This window comes from Astatotilapia calliptera, chromosome 3 (assembly GCF_964374335.1).
Source record: "Astatotilapia calliptera chromosome 3, fAstCal68.1, whole genome shotgun sequence".
NCBI classification, from domain to species: Eukaryota; Metazoa; Chordata; class Actinopteri; order Cichliformes; family Cichlidae; genus Astatotilapia; species Astatotilapia calliptera.
Window position 1 is genome coordinate 7,944,081 of NC_137424.1, and position 19,065 is coordinate 7,963,145.

General features: G+C 42.0%; 1 protein-coding gene and 2 long non-coding RNA genes across 3 annotated transcripts in view; all 3 read left to right on the forward strand.

Annotated features, from left to right (window-relative positions):
* LOC145424853 (uncharacterized) overlaps positions 1 to 12,156 on the forward strand; it is a 52,842-nt gene extending 40,686 nt beyond the window's left edge. Inside the window, exons 2-3 of the long non-coding RNA XR_013905728.1 lie at positions 11,659 to 11,784; positions 11,869 to 12,156. This is a non-coding gene — a long non-coding RNA (uncharacterized LOC145424853). The remainder of the gene's footprint in view (positions 1 to 11,658; positions 11,785 to 11,868) is intronic.
* On the forward strand, positions 556 to 1,907 carry LOC145425120 (uncharacterized). Its single transcript, XR_013905787.1, has 2 exons — positions 556 to 771; positions 1,791 to 1,907. It is a non-coding gene; the product is annotated as an uncharacterized LOC145425120 (long non-coding RNA).
* A 1,584-nt stretch (positions 12,157 to 13,740) lies between the features above and the next one.
* Positions 13,741 to 19,065, forward strand: part of LOC145422849 (NACHT, LRR and PYD domains-containing protein 3-like) — a 126,642-nt gene continuing 121,317 nt past the window's right edge. Inside the window, exons 1-2 of the mRNA XM_080294710.1 lie at positions 13,741 to 13,789; positions 14,803 to 16,597. Coding sequence (XP_080150836.1) covers positions 13,741 to 13,789; positions 14,803 to 16,597 — 1,844 coding nt within the window. The remainder of the gene's footprint in view (positions 13,790 to 14,802; positions 16,598 to 19,065) is intronic.

Consider the following 19,065-nt stretch of genomic DNA (forward strand, 5'->3'; position numbering starts at 1 on the left):
CTCCAGTGTGCCCTTTTTTTGTCCTTTAACTGAAGAAAGTCGGTAGTCAGAACATATGAGATAAGTGAGATCCTCATTTTGCCTGCTTATTTCAAGATACAACATTTTCACAAACTGCTGTAGGATAACCTTGCTATTTGTCTTTTCCAACACTTCTACATTCATCCATATTTCCTTGTCTGCTTCTTTCCAGGTGAAAAGTACCTGAAATGGGTGAAAGATTTTGTTTCCAAAAACAAAAGCATGTGCGTTCACCTGAAGAAGCCAAGTGGTGCTGACCTGTGGATAGAAGAGCTTGAGAACACCAAATACAACGGGGATGATGATGAAGTTAACGCCTGGGGAAAATTCTACCTTCCCGAGATTGTAAAAATGCAGGTTATTGGTGTGGTAAAGGGCACCTCATGTCCATGTGACGAGCTTGTGCTGATGACGCGTGAGGACAAAAAGCTGTACGGCTATGACGGACTGGTGGCTTCCAGTTTCCTGGAACTATGTGACAAAACGATAGAGTATCCAGCATCCAAGCGCTACTACAATGGAGAGTCCTTCAAAGATATGGTGAGAAGTTAGACTGCTAAGAATAAGACTGGGGATGCCTAGTGTTAGAGATCAATCACCTGAGCTTTTCTTTGTATTGTTGTGTGTTCTGTTTAGACTGAGGAGGACTGGAAAAAAGTTAAGATGAGTGATGTGGGGAGGAAACTGCAGGAAGAACATAAAAAGCTGGTAAATGAAACCCAGTCAGCGTTCGTCAGCCTAATATCATAGGTGGGTATTGGAGCTGAGTATCATCACTGATTTCTAGAACCTGTTCAATTCCAATTCACAAGGTCCCAATTAGATTCCATTTAATTCTTACTCAGAGAGTCAGAAACATTATAATTCTGATCATTTATCAGTACTGACACTTGTGAAACTTCATCAGAGGTGTGAGCATCACAGCAGATGCTTTTGTGTCAAAGTAACTGAGGATAAAACACAAAACCATGAAGCAGATTTTCCTGGCCTAGCTTTTTACAGTAGATAACCTTAAAAATATTATTCTGCAGTAGAACAAAAGCAGACGAGAACCACGACTCAACAAATGTACATTGGCTGATGCTGCTGAAGTGATTCAGAGGTTTTAATAAGAGGTTTTAATAGAGACACAGCAGAGCATTTTGCAGTTTCACTTAATGTGAAAAAAATAAATAAAATTTGGTATTGAACAGGAGAAATGAGGCTGTCTTGTCGGAAGTCATTAAAAAAAACCGGCGGCCAACAGCACTGTAAGCAACGGTAGACTGCTTCATAACAAGCAAGCGAATAATGCCAAAAACAGAGATTTGAGATGGGAAACGGTGTTCTTAAAGTACACTGAGAGAGGCAGAGAGCTGTGCTGTGTTGTTTTTCTGTGTGTGTTTTAATGGTGGTGGAAGCAAACCAGCAAAAGTAAGAGGGAATTCATGACAATGTTTATGTCAAGCGAAATGTGTCTTCTTTTGCTGCTGGTTTGGTTAGAGAGAGACAAAACGTGCAGCTTCAGGATCTGAGCAGCTTTCAGCACCAACGGCATCACAGCTCAGACTTGGATTCAGGATTAAGCCCTTTATGTTTGACTGTAGTGATTGTAGCTCTGTCCTTGTTATTAATCGCTTTAGTCAAACACAGCTATTGTTTGCTGGGATGTGTATATCCTTGACAGTTTGTATCTCAGAGTTATCAAAGACACTGTGGATAATCATCAAGAGATTGTTGTTCTCTTAATAATGACCTATTTGATTGTTTGTTTTTTCTTCTTCTTACAGATTCTGGTATTTGGCCAAAAGAGAGCTTCACAATTCTTGGCTTCACCTGTGGTAGAAAAATGACTAAAGTTATGCAACACTCTCTAAAATTAAAGCTATGCAACGCTTTAACATGAATGGCGAAGGAGTGCATCTCTTTCACTGTCTCTTCCTGTCCTCTTCTCAGTCTTTGTTGTGGCACCTCTGCTATGTGTTATAGAAAGCACTTGGAATCATGTTCAATACAAAAACACCAAACTCGTGGGATTGCCCTAGCAAGCAGTTGGTAAAAACTAATTAAAACTGATATATATCAGCTTCACTTTCTAGCTGCAAAAGCACGTTTCTGCAAAAGCATGCAGTTTCCTGTCAGCACTTTTTGGCACAGAGTGTACTCAGAGTTAGGCCTTTCTTATATAAAGCAATATAATCAGCATATAAACATTTAAGATGATAAATTTAAAGCTCAACAGTAACTGCTATAAATATTATAACTACACATGTAGTGCTTTTGCTTAAGTAAATTATAGTTGGGATCATAATAAGAAAACATGTGTTTTTATTTTCTGTGTACCCTGGGTACAGACCAGTATAAATATGGGATTCTTCCCAATAAATGCTGTCTGATAATGCTTCATATTGCATTAAACACTAGATATGTAAGCAAACAAACAAAAACCCATAGAAGCCAGTTTTAATTATTAAATGTGACAATTACATGGAGATGGAAAGTAAACATGCTTATACACGTCTCTGTGATTACAGAAAATCCACACAGATGCTGTCAGAGCAGAGAATCTTTGATTTATCAGAATGATGAATGCAAATGATTTCATGAAATCTCACTCTTGTTCTGGGTTGTAAAATTCACCTGTCCAGTTAAACCGAATCCTTTGCAACACGGTTCTAAGAACCCTACCAACCTCATCCTCAGCTCTCTGCCTGTTATCCTTTTCAGCTGAGTATTCATCCACATGTGTTTCAACTTCTCTCTCATTTTCAAGCAAATTGCTCAGGCTCTCAGCTTCAGCACAGTTACCATATGGCCACTCTCTGAGGTCTTCTGTGTTCAAGCCAAACAAATTCTTACATGATCTGCAAGGCTTCATTCTGGCACCATCACGGAGACAAAAAGCCTCACACCTGATATTTCCAGGTACTTCAATTGTTCCATCAAAGTAATCTTTCTGGACTGTGTTTGGATAATAGGTCATCACCGCACCAGATACATATTTATGCCATTTGCTAAGACAGGAGGCAGCAATCATAATTTTCCCAGCGTTAGGACCTTTGGTGGACATGGAGACTCCGTAGTACCTTTCTGATTTGTTGGTTTGGGATTTTTGAGAAATGCAGATGGTGGACGAGACGAAAGCTGTTTTTTTATTATTCTCTTCTAAGTCCAAGTCTGTGAGGAGATCTTGCAGACTCTGCTTTATTTGCTCTTCATTCTCTGAGTTATTTTGCAGGACGATCTGAAAACAGTTACAGATCTGGTCAAAGTGTTGCACCTGATTATATAGTTGTTTTTCATAGAAAGTTGATCAACATGTTTGTTTCGCTGCTTGACTTATTTAACTATGCAGGACCATTGGATGCTTTTGGTTTAGACATTTTAAGATAGGGGGTGAAACATGTCACAAAAATCTATTTAATTTTAAATCAATAAGCAAAAATCCATCTTTGTTCTCACTAATTTATAATTAAATTTGCTAATTGACCTTTTTTTTTCTATTTTGCTATGCCGGGCTGTCAAAACACGCTGAATTTAGAGTCTTTGAGCTTAACAGATCCAGCAGCTACACAGTGACAGCATCATATACGCCTTGAAGACTGTAAGCATCTCCAATAATGAGTCTGTTAGACATTATTTAGAATTAACAAATTCTGAAGCAAGTCTCCAGCTCTCCTGCAGTCTCTGTGTTTGGTGGAGAAGTATAGCTAGAAGCATATGTTGAAGTATAAGGTACAGTATGGATTTTCTTTGGATTTCTCAGTAAAAAAGCACTTTGCATTATACTTTCCTAAAAACTGGAAGTTTGTCAGATTGACTGAAAATGTGAGAAGAGTTATCTTACCATGTCGAGCACACAGGAGAAGGGACTTCGCCTGGGAAGCTGAGTCGAATACAACTTAAAAGGCCTGGGATATCTTCTCATTAAAGAACCCAAAACAAAAGGATTAGGGAAGATTTCTTCTGGAGAAAAGGGGATGTTGTTGATTTTGCCCAGAAACAACATGCTGTGAAGGATCTGTTGAGTGAAAACATATTTGCTTATTGTTAGTAGTGATAAACAGGACTGTCTTAAAAGTGTCAAAGGTAACACACCTCATCCACCAAGTGTTGACTTCCCGGAGTCATGTAAGAGCCCCGAACCATCCTCTTGGTAATCTTGTAGGCATTAGTTTTGAACCTCCTTTGAGAAATTGTTGTCTTCTAAAATGATAATGATCGAGCAGTTAGGGATTTAAAGACACAGGAGATCTGATAACTTTGGCTACAGCAGAGTCTGCAGACATACCTATTTTGCTCTTGGTCGGCCTATTTTAAACATGAGAGAAAACATAGTTAGTGAAATGTTGATAACATACAATGACTATCATTGGTGGCTGAAAAGATGCCAGGTAACAAGTGAAAAGCTGCTACTTACCATCGCCACAGTCTAAGAATGAAACAGGAAACACTGAGCGAGTTGCCTCCATCTTAAAGCTGTTGATCATGTGATTTAAAGGAAAGCCACACCCAGCTCTTTCCTGGAATTTTACTCGACTGTAGAAAACTGCTCCATTTGCCCCGCCCACCCATGATCTTTAATATCTACCAAAAACAACCTTTTGGTTGTCAGTAACCAGCCGATCGTTTCCGCGATTAAAAAATGACTTTTTGCGGCGGCGTTCCCACCGCGAGCAGAACTCCGGCTCAAAAACCGCTGTTTTTGAACACTTTTATTTACTTAAGCACTTTAATGGGCTTACTTTGAAACAAAGTGCGATTGAATGATTATTGTTATGTGTTGCCTTGAATTCGGCTATGCTGTCTGTTAGACAGCTGTTTTCCTTTATTGTTGTTTTTGTATTGTTTGTAGCGAACGCTACTGGAATGTATAGATTAAGCTACGTAGCCAAGATAATTAATAATTTAACTGTTGTACATTGGTTGATGATGATTTGCATTGTTACATAGGCTTGCAGAAAAATATATTTGTTTACCGGTAAACTGAATCGAACTTGATGTGCCACTGGACGTTTTTCTGACCTACAGGTCAGGTTTTGTTCCCTCCCTTTGAATTAATCTTCTTCATATTGAAGTGGCGAGCCGGTAGGACCATTCTTTGTTTCCCCTCTTTCCCCCACTTAGCCGTCTTTGGATTACGGACATATTTCCCCATTGTATGAAGCTGGACTCTAAGGAGGAATACCTTAAAAGTGAACTTTAAAAAGAAGAGGACCAAAAAGGACTTTTGCACAGAAAGATCACAGCATTGATTTATTATTTAATTGTGGGCATTTATGTTGTGTGTTGTGTTAATTATTTTGTTCCATTTCCCCTTTCCTCCATTTATTCAATATATTTTTGGTACAAGATATTGCAGTCTTTGGTCTCATCATTCACACCATCTCGGCTCCATAAAGAACTATTTCTTCTGCGCATCAGTCAGTAAACTCATCCATTGAAATAAACTAGTCCTTAAATAACTTTGAGTTACACAGTGGCAAATGTAATAGAGAAAGACACAGGGCCACCTGAAATCTGTCGTCCTATCTGATTCAAAACCAACATGTAGGAGAATCTGGAATCTTTGATTTTGAGTTAAAAATAAAATATGGGTAAAATGCAGAAATGTTTTTACTAACATGTACTAACAGAGACTTGGAGGAGAGAGACCTAATGTTTAATAATCCACATTTCACTGTTTTACTCTTTGGTTCAGATGTGGATACTGTATTGTTCTTTCTTTGTGATTGTTTATGTTTAAGTTGTTTGTTGCTGGTTTTTAGTTTGTTTTTGTCTGTTTGGGAGCTGACACAGTCTCTATGGAGATGGGTTTTTGGGGGGGTAGCAGGAGGAGAGAAGCTGCAGAGAGGCGTGTAAGACTGCAACTCTGCTTCCTGGTCCCAACTCTGGATAGTCATATTTTGGGGGGTTTAATAAACTACTACTGCATGATGTAAAGCTGAAGTATTACACAGCTTTATGAACCTCCTGTTATCCTGGTAGACGAGTACAGCAATAAATCTTTTACTTGAACATCTTCTGGCTCCAATAAGCTTTGAAATGTGACCATGAAGTTAGAGACACACTGACTGAAACCCACAGCTGTGACTGTGGATCACATCCACACACAGTGTAGCTGCTGTCTCTGTGTGAGGTCTGTGTATATATGTACATATTTATGCTTATATTCATATTCTCTTATTCCCCTTTATTTGATATCCTAATTCTGTGCTGTGTAAAGATTTGTCGGTGTTCTGCTGCTACAAACTGGATTTCCTGGAGGATAAACATGAGGGATTCATAAAGTTCTATCTCTCTGTTAAAATCCCCCAAAATCAATGAAATGTGAATTTCAGGCAGACGTGTTTTTAAAAGAGTCTCTTTAATGGAAAAATGTGTTTTTAAAACCAGCCAATAGGAGCGTCTGTGGATATCAGCTGAGGCTGAACTCAGGAACACCATCACATATAAATACACAGAATTAAATCACTAGATAAAAGACGTCATTAAATAAGGATCGAATCAACATGTCAGAGGTCAAAGGTCAGTCAGAAGAGGTGTGGTTAAACACTGGCAGTGCAGCGACCTAATGCAGTTTGGTTACCGCCACGGGAAAAGCCCCGCCCCCTCTGAGCCTCCGCTGTGTCCTCAGCACATCCAGGAGCAGCAGGTCAGAGGGGGCGGGGCCATGTCAGGACTTATTTTAAGTAAAATTTAAAGTGGAGCGACGGCAGGAGTCACACAGCAGTAACCAGCTCTGTCTGCCAGGGTCAAAGGTCAAACAAGTCCTGCAGCTGACCCACACACAGACTTACACTGATCCACAGAGAGTGATGAATCCACACATCACTCGGCTGGAGGAAGCTGGGTTTTGTTAGATTATAATATTATTTTATGCCATGTTATACCCCTAATTAAAGATTGTGAATTATTATGTAGTTTTAGTTTGCATTATTCTCCTGAATTAGAAGAAGCTGATAACTATTGCATTAGTTAAACTGATGTGCATTATATTAAACTGCTGATTTATTGTGAATGAATGATATTGTTTTATGATGCATTATACTGCTGAGTTATAAGAAATACTGTTTGCAGAAAGTCATCGCCTTATTTGTCTGATTAGAAGAGAACAGAATATGCTGGAGTTTTCTGCCCCATCTCAGCAGGAGCAGATAAACAGGGAGCCAAGGTCGTAGCTTAGGCGCTGTGTGAGAGAAAGCATGTGAATGTTTAGGCTTTTATGATAAGGTGGAGGCACCAGAGGCTATAAGAGTTTGAGCAATGCTCCACCATTTTGAGATCTGAGGCTGTCTGCATCAGTGTCCATCTCCCACGTGTGTGATCATTAAAATCATCGTTTGACTCAACCCGACCGGACCAGTGTTGTTATTGTGGTTTTTCTCTTGTCTCCATCCCCAATATTTTGAACTCGTAACATTTTCCACACCGTCCAATCAGAAACTAGTGTTGACGCTGAGACCCGTCTCTGTAACAGGAAGTCCATGAACAGGCAGACCCTCTGCAGCAGGCTGACCTGTGACCTCTGAGACAGAGGGAGGAGTTTGTGTCAGCAGGGGGCGCTGCAGCATCGCCTGAGAGCTTTAAGAACAACAGCAATAAACAGGAAGTGAAAGTCACACTTCTGTTGGTGTGCGTTATCAGCAGACCCCACCCTCTGCAGGAAGCTGAGATAAGAAGCAGCCAATCACAGAGCAGAGAGCATGTGACTTCCTGTTCCTGCTGTTACTGTGACAACAGCTCCTGGGACAGAGAGCAGCTTTCTAAAGAGGAAAGATGCTGCTGTCACCCCCGGGTGTCATGTGACCCGCCTGATGTACCGATTTAAGACTGTAAGAACAATAATAACAACATGTTTTAGTCAGGTGATCCATGCAGAGCAGATCCATGTGACCAAACACAGCTGGATCACATGTTTCCTCTCCTGGAAACAGAAAGCCTTCATGTATAAAGGCTCATGTACCCACTGAGCCCTGCTCTCAGATCTGTGAGGCTTTAACAAACAACAGTTTAAAGTCATGTTTAGCATCTTCTGTCAGTGTGGAAGGTCACACACTTTCCTGAGTGTTGAACCCTGAACTACTAGCTGTTCATGTCAGCCTGGACATAAATACAGACCTGCCTGCTGTCATAGACCCCAGCACTCACATGTTACTTATAAGTGACTCATATGTATGCATGTATATATTGTGTATGTTGTGCTATTTCTTACTTAGTGTGTTGTGTCTTTGTTCCTGTTTGTGCTGCAGCACTGTAACCTAAATAATTTCCCCTGGGGATCAAAAAAGTATTCTGATTGTGATTAAATGAAAGCAGTCAGAGCAGAGGACGGTGATGTAAGGAATGGGATTTTAATCAGCCAGTCTCCTTTAACTCTCAGCATCACAAAGTAATGTGGTAACATCTGGACTGATGTGTTTACTGTCAGCTAGTTTAAACGCTGTAGGCTGCAGCCGTTGCTCTAACACTATAACTGTAACAGGGCTCAGTGCTGCTTCTAACAGTCTGAGCTGCTTCAGGCTTTATTTGTGAGGAGCACAGCAGCTTACAAACACGTGGCTGGGCCTGGACCCAAAGGAGTGTTTGTTAAAGCCTGCAGTGAATCCAGCAGCAGAATGATGGAAATGCAACACAGCAATGATGAAGAGGAGCAGCATTAAAGCCAAAGTCCAGTTCATACAGTTAGGTCCATAAATCAAATAAGGGAAAATAAAATGTTGTTGGATGCACCTGTCTGCAGCCTTAATGCTCTCTGGTCGCTATGGTAACGCGTAAACATTTCTTTCAAAATAAGACACACGACTACAACACGGGAAAAGACCCAGGGAAACGAAGTTAACGATAAAAACCCTGAAAACCATTGTTGGATTTATATTTTATCATTGTCATTGTTATTGGGGAATATCTAACCATATATGCTTAGAGGTGTAGAACCAATTGTGTAATGATAGTAGTCTTTAAAGACTTTGTGTGACTCCAGAGTGTTCTGGCATTCACACCCACGTCCTGGGATCATGGGAGAGGTGCTACCTTCTTATTGTTTTGTGGTAGGATGTCTGTTTTAGTCTAAGTGCCTTTTGTTTAGATGAACTGCTGGACTTCCAGACCAGCAGGTTTAGGGAAGTCGTTTATGGGGTCACACTCTGACTCCACACACACACACACACACACACACACACACACACACACACACACACACACACACACACACACACACACACACACACACACACACACACACACACACCTACATAACATACAGACTGGTACCTTTGTTCACGTGTATGTTAATGAACCTATGTATATTCATGTAACCTCAATAAAAGAACAGTGTTACGAGGGAACGGACGAGAGCGACTGTGGTCAAGCGAAGGAACGGCATTGGTCCAGTTCTCTCCCGTGCACGAGAAACATAAAGAACTACTCGTGTCTTGGGTGAACCCATTGTGAGATCTAGCCCCACGCTATCATGTGATTTCCTGTGATCAAATGTCCCAGGATGTGAGTGGGCGTTAAGACGTCCATGTCCCTCTTCAAGCAACTTAAAGAAGTCCAGACGCTTTTCTTTCCAAGCTCCTTCAACAACATCATTCATAGAACAGCTTCCAGCTTCTTTTGCTCGGCTACAGTTTGGATGGATTTGCATTTAAAGATGCAACAAGACTAAAATGGTTAGGGTCAGGAGGTCAAAGGTCAGAGCTCCTGTGGGTCTGAGGGCGGCCTCACGCTGGAGAAGGATGAAGGAGTCTGACCTGAGCCAGTGTTTGACATGAACACATCAGCACTGCTGTCAGTGAGCCTAACGACAGCCGTTAGCATCATTTCAGTGTTTCAGTCATAAAAACACTTCCTGTCACTGTGGTGGTTACAGTGACATCATGCAGTTTGTGCTTTGACCTCCAGAGGGCGACAAATCAGCACAGACAGAGAGCTCCATTCAAACTTTGCTGCCATCAGGAATAATTCTTCAAATATAATCATCAGTGTTTGAGCAGTTATGATATCAGGGACAATCTAGACATGTGTGACAATACTGAACATGTCACATGACACACCTCAAACATCATGTGATCCACTCTCAGTCTGCACTTTCATTCATGACTTCAACAGGTTGAAACGAGCTTTGAAGAAACATTCAGTGAAATAAATCTTTCATGGATTCATGTGAGCAGCAGATGAACTTTGTACCAACAACATCTTCAATAACAGAGTCTGAATGAAGCTCAGGTGTTGATGCTGCTCACTGATTGGACGCTTGGTTTCAGCTCTGCTCTCAGTCTTTACTGCACAGGTGAAGGTAGAAAGTGTGACTGGATCTATAGACTGGAAACAGAGAAACATGCTGAACATTTGAAGCTTTGCAGCAGAAATGTTCATGTTACAAATACAGCAGAGCTGATCTGGGATCAGTGTGTTCACACCTGCAGCTACAACAAGGTTTCATGTCTCCACACGTCAGCATGTGAACTTTACTCTGACTCAGTCTGAGCAGTCAGACGGCATATTTTTAAAGTTAACACATCAGCACACACAGAGCTGAGCCCCTCCCACCTGTGCTGAGTTTCAGGTGGAGTCCCGCCTCCTTCCAGGAAGCAGCTCACCTGTGTGTCCGTGTTTAGTGTCCAGGTGTGGAGTGGAGCTTGTTGTTGGTGTGTGAAGAAACTGTAAGTTTGCTTTGTTTCCTCCTTTAACAGTTTGTCTTTAGGAACTTTACTGTTTGTTCAGCTCGTGTTTGATTTCTTCACACAACAAACTGTGTGTGTTTGTATTTCCGGTCTCTCCATTAAAGTCAGTGTGTAATGTTTCCTGGCTAACATCAGCTGTGTGCAGCTTAGTTCAGCACAAATCTGCCGCTCCATAGTTCACGGTAACGGACTCACAGCTGGACCAACGAGGCCGAGTGTGTCCGCCACTCTGAGCTACGTTCGTGTTTGTGTACTTGTAGTTTGTACTTTGAGTTCACTCAGAGCCCACAGAGGACGCAGCGTACGTGATGACGTCACAGCCCTTTACCTCCTTTACTGTCACTGTGATTAATATTTACACACGAGACACCTGCAGAGCTCTGACGCTGAGCTAGCCACACAGCATGCTAACACTAAGCTAACGCTAAGCTAACACTAAGCTAAAGCTAAGCTAACACTAAGCTAACACTAAGAGTTCTTACAGACACGAGTTAAAAAGCTGCTTTTAGTGTGTGATCAGAGTCCAGGACTGAGAGCAGCAGCAGAGCTGATGGATGATGAATTACTGGATGGAAGAAGCTTCTCATTAGCAGTGAATCAGTGTGTGTGCAGTTCTCTGCAAACTCAGCAGCAAGAATTAGTGTGAAGCTTTAACTCTGCTGATCCTCTTTGAATCCTGGATCAGCTGAAATGTTTAAAATGTTGTTCACACGTGTTGGACTGACTGAAGCTTCCAGTCACAGTGAATCAGTGTGTGTCAGTGAATGCATCGTGTGTGCTTCAGGCTCCATCTAGTGGACTGATAGCAGAGCAGCTGATGGCAGCTTCCTCTGCCTCACACTGCTGTCTGACTGCATCCAGCTGACACTGAGATGAAGCAGGAAAGAAGCAGCTGATATTTGGACAGCACACATGATGAAAGGAGGATTTCAGCTGATGTGCACATGAATGATTTGTGTTTCCTCTGCAGGTAGAAAGTGTGTGTGAGCTGATGTGAATTGAGCAGCATGGATCAGTGTGAGGACAGAGAGGAGGGAGTCCCTCCCTCTAAAAGCACTCTGTGTGGGGAACATGAGAGCCAGACCAAAGCTCAGAGGTGAGATGACCATCTCTAACTGTGCATGACTCTTCTCCATGTCACAGCTCAGCACTCACATCACTGCTCCACCATTATTCACAGGAAGAAACAAGGAACTAAACGTAAACATGAACCTGAAGCCAGCTCTGTGTCCTTAAGGAGTGACCGGTCTGAAGATCGTCCCATTAATTTTAAAGCCCAGCCTGTGTCTGCTGCAGAGAGGTGAGCTGTTAGCAACATGAACTCTTTGATTAAACTGCTTGATGTTGTTGGATATAAACTACAAACACGTCGTTCCCTCAGTCCCATTTAAACTGTCTTTTAAAACAAGCCTTTGGTTTCTAAACAACTGAAAACCCACTTCAGCAAACAGGAAGTGATCAGAGCGTCCGTCCACTTCCTGTCAGGCCCTGCAAACATTTCATATTGAAGAAAAGTCGTTGACATCTCACATTTTTACTCCACCACATTCAACCATTTTGACATTTTACAGCATGAAACTCTTGTCACATGACTCCTGTTATGTTATAGAGTCATGTGACCACCAGGGAGGGATTTGTATGGATGAAACACATTCAAATCAATCTGATTCATCAATGGAAACATTTTTGGTGTAAATGCAGCAACACTGAAAACGCTGAAGATAAAAACACAACAGATGAAATATGAACAAATCGAGGCTTTGAATACACGTGTGTGTGTTTGAGACACAGAGATAAATGGATTGTGTGTCTGTCCTATTGCTGCGTGAGGGTTTTATTGTAGATTTTGTGCGTGTACACTTTTGACCACGAAGGTGTTGAAAGGGCGTAAAACAGTTGGAGGCACCAGAGTGAACACTAGTGCTGTCAGTAGATTAAAAATGACTAATTAATGACACAATCTTCTGTCATTAATCCTGATTAATCACAATTACTTGATCAATAGCTGCAGTTAAATTTTTCCAACTTTATATTTAAGCCTGTAACAGACGTTTACACCATATAATGAAGTCAATGCAGAATAAACACAAAGAATGTTAAACGCTTCAATTCAAAGAGACTTTGAATAGTTTTCAGTCTTTAACTCAGCTTCTCTGCTGTAAATACAACTTTGTAACAAACATATATACTAAAAGCTAAGTGTGCACTAATATATAATAATATATAATCTATATTACTGCTGTTAATGAAAATGTTTAATCAGACTCATCACAGGGTTACTGTGGATTCATTTGGATTAATCACCATTAAACATCATTTTTAATGTAAACGAATCAAAGTTCATTTCATGAGCAAACAGACTCGAGAGAAAAGGGCAAATTTACACACTTAACATGTTTATTGAACATGTAAACACTGATTAACCTCCTGAATGAGCCGACCCCCCCAGGGACAGTCCTGCATGCTAATGATGGGCTCTGCTCTGTACCTGCAGGATTCTGTCAGCCACAAACTCCTCAGCTGATCCTGAATCTGAGCCCATCTGTCAAACAATCATTTTCTTCACAGGTCTGTGGAGGTGGCACTGATCCTGCAGCAGTCTAACACTCTCTGTCACTCTTCTTCAAGTCTTTGACACGAGGAACCAAAACTATGTTATTAACAACACTAACAGGTCTGCAGTTTGTCCACTTGGCAGTTGTGTCATCAGTGCTTTGCATTGTTGTGATATTTTAAGCTGGAAGTGCTTCGGTGAAAAGAAAATTCCTTCTGTCACGATGTACAGAATCCTTCATGTTGGTCGGCTGGTCCGCCTTGTTATTTTTTTAATGCTCAAACTTTCCATCGGGAGGTCAGTGAGTGTTCATCATCTTCCATATTGAGCTGATTGGTTCAGCTGCCGTCACTAACAGATGTGCTGCACATCTGCACGTGTGCAAAGGTCACTCTACTTGGACAAACTGCCCGAAGTGCGTTGATAGAAACATTTCAGGGATTTTGAGTCGTTCTGCTCTCCAGATGTGTCGTGTTAAAGGTTTTTATCATGTTAATCATGATAACAGATGAACCCCTAACCCTACATGTTAATTTTGACAGCACTGGTAAATCCTTTTTAATGTTCTTCTGTCAGATCCTTGATTAGACTCGACTCCAAATACGAGACTCGGAAAACTCAAATGAAAACTCAAATCAAAGCAATGAGAAAAGGACTTCTTGTGTGTAGAATGAAAACATATGGAAGTGGTCAGGTTTCAAACACTCGATGAATCTACTGCACAGTTACATTCAGGGACCTTTGGCCTCCTGAGAGCATTAGTTGATGGTTCATCACAGTTTTACCTTCCAGTGAGGGAATTTATCAGTTTGATGAAGTCTCAAAGTTTCCTCTGAGCTTCTGCAACATCATCACTTCCATCACTGATGAAAGAAAGTTCATAGAAAACAGAAAATATATCTTCACAATCTGAGAGTCTAAAACTTGACAGACTTGATTCAGATGAAGTTATTTGAGCAGAAACTCCTGGATCTTTATCCTGTGTTGATCTAATCCTTCATGGTTCTTCCACAGAGTGGACCAGCAGAGCTCAGAGGTTCCTAGTGGTCAGCAGCATCAAACACAGCTGGACTCCATATTTATGGTCTGTACATGTACAACAACTACTGTTACATCTGTTCTGTTCACAGTCATCTCCATGCTGCTCTTTGTAGACCAGTGGATCGTCAGTGTGTCCAACATGGATCTGATGTTTGGCTCCATGATTTCAGTCTGATTGGCTCATTCATAAATATTCTGTTCCAGCTGCTGGAGGACATCATCATCACTTTTGTGAAGAACGAGCTGAAGAAGCTCCAGAAGGTTCTGAGTCCAGATTACCCAGAATGCTTAGAGAGTCAGAGGAGCAGCAGCAGAGAGGCGTTTGTGAAGATCACAGTGGACTTCCTGAGGAGAATGAAGCAGGAGGAGCTGGCTGACCGTCTGCAGAGCAGTAAGAGGATTTATCTAAAGATTTAAGCTGCTGGATAAATGAACATTTTCCAGAGATGGAAGATGGAGCAACATGTTTTAAAGATTAGTTCTTTTTGGAATTGAGTGTTTATTTTTCTTCTCATTCAGAACTTCAAGCTCCAGTTTGTCATCGTAACCTTAAGTCTAAGCTGAAGAAGAAGTTCCAGTGTGTGTTTGAGGGCATCGCTAAAGCAGGAAACCCAACCCTTCTGAATCAGATCTACACAGAGCTCTACATCACAGAGGGAGGGACTGCAGAGGTCAATGATGAACATGAGGTCAGACAGATTGAAACAGCATCCAGGAAACCACACAGACCAGAAACAACAATCAGACAAGAAGACATCTTTAAAGCCTCACCTGGAAGAGATGAACCAATCAGAACAGTGCTGACAAAGGGAGTGGCTGGCATTGGGAAAACAGTCTTAACACAGAAATACAGCCTGGACTGGGCTGAAGACAAAGCCAACCAGGACATCCAGTTCATATTTCCATTCACTTTCAGAGAGCTGAATGTGCTGAAAGAGGAAAAGTTCAGCTTGGTGGGACTTGTTCATCACTTCTTTACTGAAACCAAAGAAGCAGGAATCTGCAGCTTTGAAGACTTCCAGGTTGTGTTCATCTTTGATGGTCTGGATGAGTGTCGACTTCCTCTGGACTTCCACAAAACTACAATCCTAACTGACCCTAGAAAGTCCACCTCAGTGGATGTGCTGCTGATAAACCTCATCAGGGGGAAACTGCTTCCCTCTGCTCGCCTCTGGATAACCACACGACCTGCAGCAGCCAATCAGATCCCTCCTGACTGTGTTGGCATGGTGACAGAGGTCAGAGGGTTCACTGACCCACAGAAGGAGGAGTACTTCAGGAAGAGATTCAGAGATTCGGAGCAGGCCAGCAGGATCATCTCCCACATCAAGACCTCACGAAGCCTCCACATCATGTGTCACATCCCAGTCTTCTGCTGGATCACTGCTACAGTTCTGGAGGATGTGCTGGAAACCAGAGAGGGAGGACAGCTGCCCAAGACTTTGACTGAGATGTACATCCACTTCCTGGTAGTTCAGGCCAAAGTGAGGAAGGTCAAGTATGATGGAGGAGCTGAGACAGATCCACACTGGAGTCCAGAGAGCAGGAAGATGATGGAGTCTCTGGGAAAACTGGCTTTTGATCAGCTGGAGCAAGGAAACCTGATCTTCTATGAATCAGACCTGACAGAGTGTGGCATCGATATCAGAGCAGCCTCAGTGTACTCAGGAGTGTTCACACAGATCTTTAAAGAGGAGAGAGGACTGTACCAGGACAAGGTGTTCTGCTTCATCCATCTGAGTGTTCAGGAGTTTCTGGCTGCTCTTCATGTCCATCTGACCTTCATCAACTCTGGACTCAATCTGCTGGAACAACAACAAACCTCCCAGAAGTCTGAAACAGGAGAATCTGCAAAGAAACACTTCTACCAGAGTGCTGTGAACAAGGCCTTGCAGAGTCCAAATGGACACCTGGACTTGTTCCTCCGCTTCCTCCTGGGTCTTTCACTGCAGACCAATCAGACTCTCCTACGAGGTCTGCTGACACAGACAGGAAGTAGCTCACAGTACAATAAGAAAACAGTCCAGTACATCAAGAAGAAGCTCAATGAGAATCTGTCTGCAGAGAAAAGCATCAATCTGTTCCATTGTCTGAATGAACTGAATGATCGTTCTCTAGTGGAGGAGATCCAACAGTCCCTGAGATCAGGAAGTCTCTCCACAGATGAACTGTCTCCTGCTCAGTGGTCAGCTCTGGTCTTCATCTTACTGTCATCAGAAAAAGATCTGGATGTGTTTGACCTGAAGAAATACTCTGCTTCAGAGGAGGCTCTTCTGAGGCTGCTACCAGTGGTCAAAGCCTCCAACAAAGCTCTGTGAGTACATTTGTACTCATGTCTTTACTTTTAACATCCAACTGTGTCAGTAGTTTATTTCACCAGGCTTTCTGTCTTTGTATGAATTTGTATCCTAAAGTTTTGGGATTTCTCCAATACAACTGTAACCTCTTTGATGCCTCCAGAACTCGGTGTACTCGAGACGCTGAATTCGCCAAAAACTCTGATCATCACTGCTGCTGTTATGTTATCAGTCTTTGTTTAAACACTTAGGCTGCATTTGCCTGATGTTGTGATACTTTATATTCACATGCATGCTCCTAGATACATTTCTACTGCAGGTCTATTTTAGTCACAAATGTTGGTGAAACACTTGCGTTTACATGCATGGTGGGTCCTGCATTAAAGAAAGCATTTGAATTACTCAGTGAATCCTGGCAGCCAGAGAAACATCCTTAGTTCCACTTTAAACTAAACTCTGCTTCGGTCTTCCACAGTGTGTTTGTTGTTTCTTTGTTGTTGTTGGCCTGCTCTCTCCTCTCACTCCAATCTGGTTGCAGCAGATGTTTGTCCCTCCCTGAACCTTCAGACTTGGGTGCAGCACCTCAGTTCATCTTCAGTCTGAAACCAGCTGTTTTAGCTATATCCCCTCAAGCACACCTTCCCTGGTCATCTCTGCTGTGGTTGCTATAAAATTTTATCTTGATTTAAAAAAAGAACAAAAAAAAGTCAGACTTGATGCCATTTGTTGGCAGCACGGTGCCTGTTTGTCAGTCTTTGATGATAAACTGCAGCACAGTTTAAAGCAAACCTTCTGACTTTATTGACTTTATGCATGTATATATTCTTCCTGTTCACCTTGGACACACAACAGCTCTCTGTTTGTTGTGATTGGATCTAGAACAGCCAACATATCCTAATCTAGATGATTTCTAAGGTGGTATCTGGGAGGAAAAGTTAAAATCAGCTTGGATGGCCTGTACTGTATGATGGCCTTGGTTGCACCACATTGATAGCCATGCAGGGTGGTTCACTCCTTGGGCAAGAAGACCGAGGAGTGAGCCACCCTTGGTCAAAGCTTGGCCATTCAAGCTCACTGTTTTCCCCTTGTTGGTTGATGATAGTATTTTTTTTTTTACCTGACTTATAGTCATCATTGTCTTCAAATGAACTCACACACTGCTGACTGCTGTAGCTTACCTGGCTGAGCAGGTGACCCATGCACTGAAGGTTAGAGTCGTGACTCCAGGGCCTGGTTTGAGTCTGCCCAAGACCATTTCCTGTGTTATTCTCCTCACTTCTCCCTCCCTTCCTGTCTTCTCTGTCCTATACAGTGAAGACAAAAGGCCTCAAGTTCTGAAAACTCTTCCCCTTCATCATCTTCCAAATCATCTCTCTCATCTAAAATCCCCAGTGTTCTCTGAGTAGAGAATCTTTTCACAATCTTGAATGATAAGGATCCAAGTGGGTAAAGTTAGTTATTTGTTGTGTTCCTATTTGCAGCTGGGATAGATTGTGAAAAACTCTCGGCTGCCAAAATTACATCCAGTTTAGAAGAAAAACATTGAGTGAAGTGTTTGTTTCATCATTCTTCACAACTCATCAACCAGGTGTCACAAACTGCAGCAGGACAGTACAAAGCATGTCATACTGGATGGCTGCAACAACCAGAGTTTTACCTACCTTTGGTATTTCTTGACAGCATGAGCGTAATATTTACTGAACAGAGTCGTCTTCTGTAATCTTTTCAGATTCGGATTCAGAACACTGTATTTATTTTCAAGGGGCAATTAGGATACTGAGCATTCCAACCGTACATACAATACACAAACATCACATTGGGGAGACAGGTCAGGCCAGGTAGCTGGCTGGTCAGCCGCTAGAGCAGCGACCCGGAACCGAACAGCGGAAAATGCACAACATCAGGAAAGATGAGGAAAAAAAAGAACTCCTCCCAGACTGAGCTCCAACAGGGAGATCAGTTTGAGAACAGAAAAAAAATGACCTTAGCGCAGAGCACATGAAAACTCTTAATGCGCCATAGAAACACATGACAAGCAACAGGGATGGGTAAAAGGTGAGAGACAGCCGGTGTAGACAGCGCATCCGGGCCTGCAGCATTAGTAAGTAAGTAAGTAAAATTTATTTATATAGCACATTTCACAGATAAAAATCACAAAGTGCTTTACAGTAAGATCAGACACACAAGTTAAAATTAGTTAAATTAATTAAAAGCCCGTTTGTATAAAAATGTCTTCAGCTGCTTTTTAAATGAGTCAGTAGAGTCTAGACAGCGTAAAGACAACGGCATTGAGTTCCACAGCCTAGGTGCCAGTGCCTGAAAAGCTCGATCCCCACGTGTTTTAAATCTAGTACGTGGGACCACCAGTAGCCTCTGACCTGAAGACCTAAGTGCTCGGGATGAAGCATGAGGTTTCAACAGGTCAGAGATATACTGGGGAGCTTCACCGTGCAGAGCTCTAAAAGTTACAACTAAAATTTTAAAA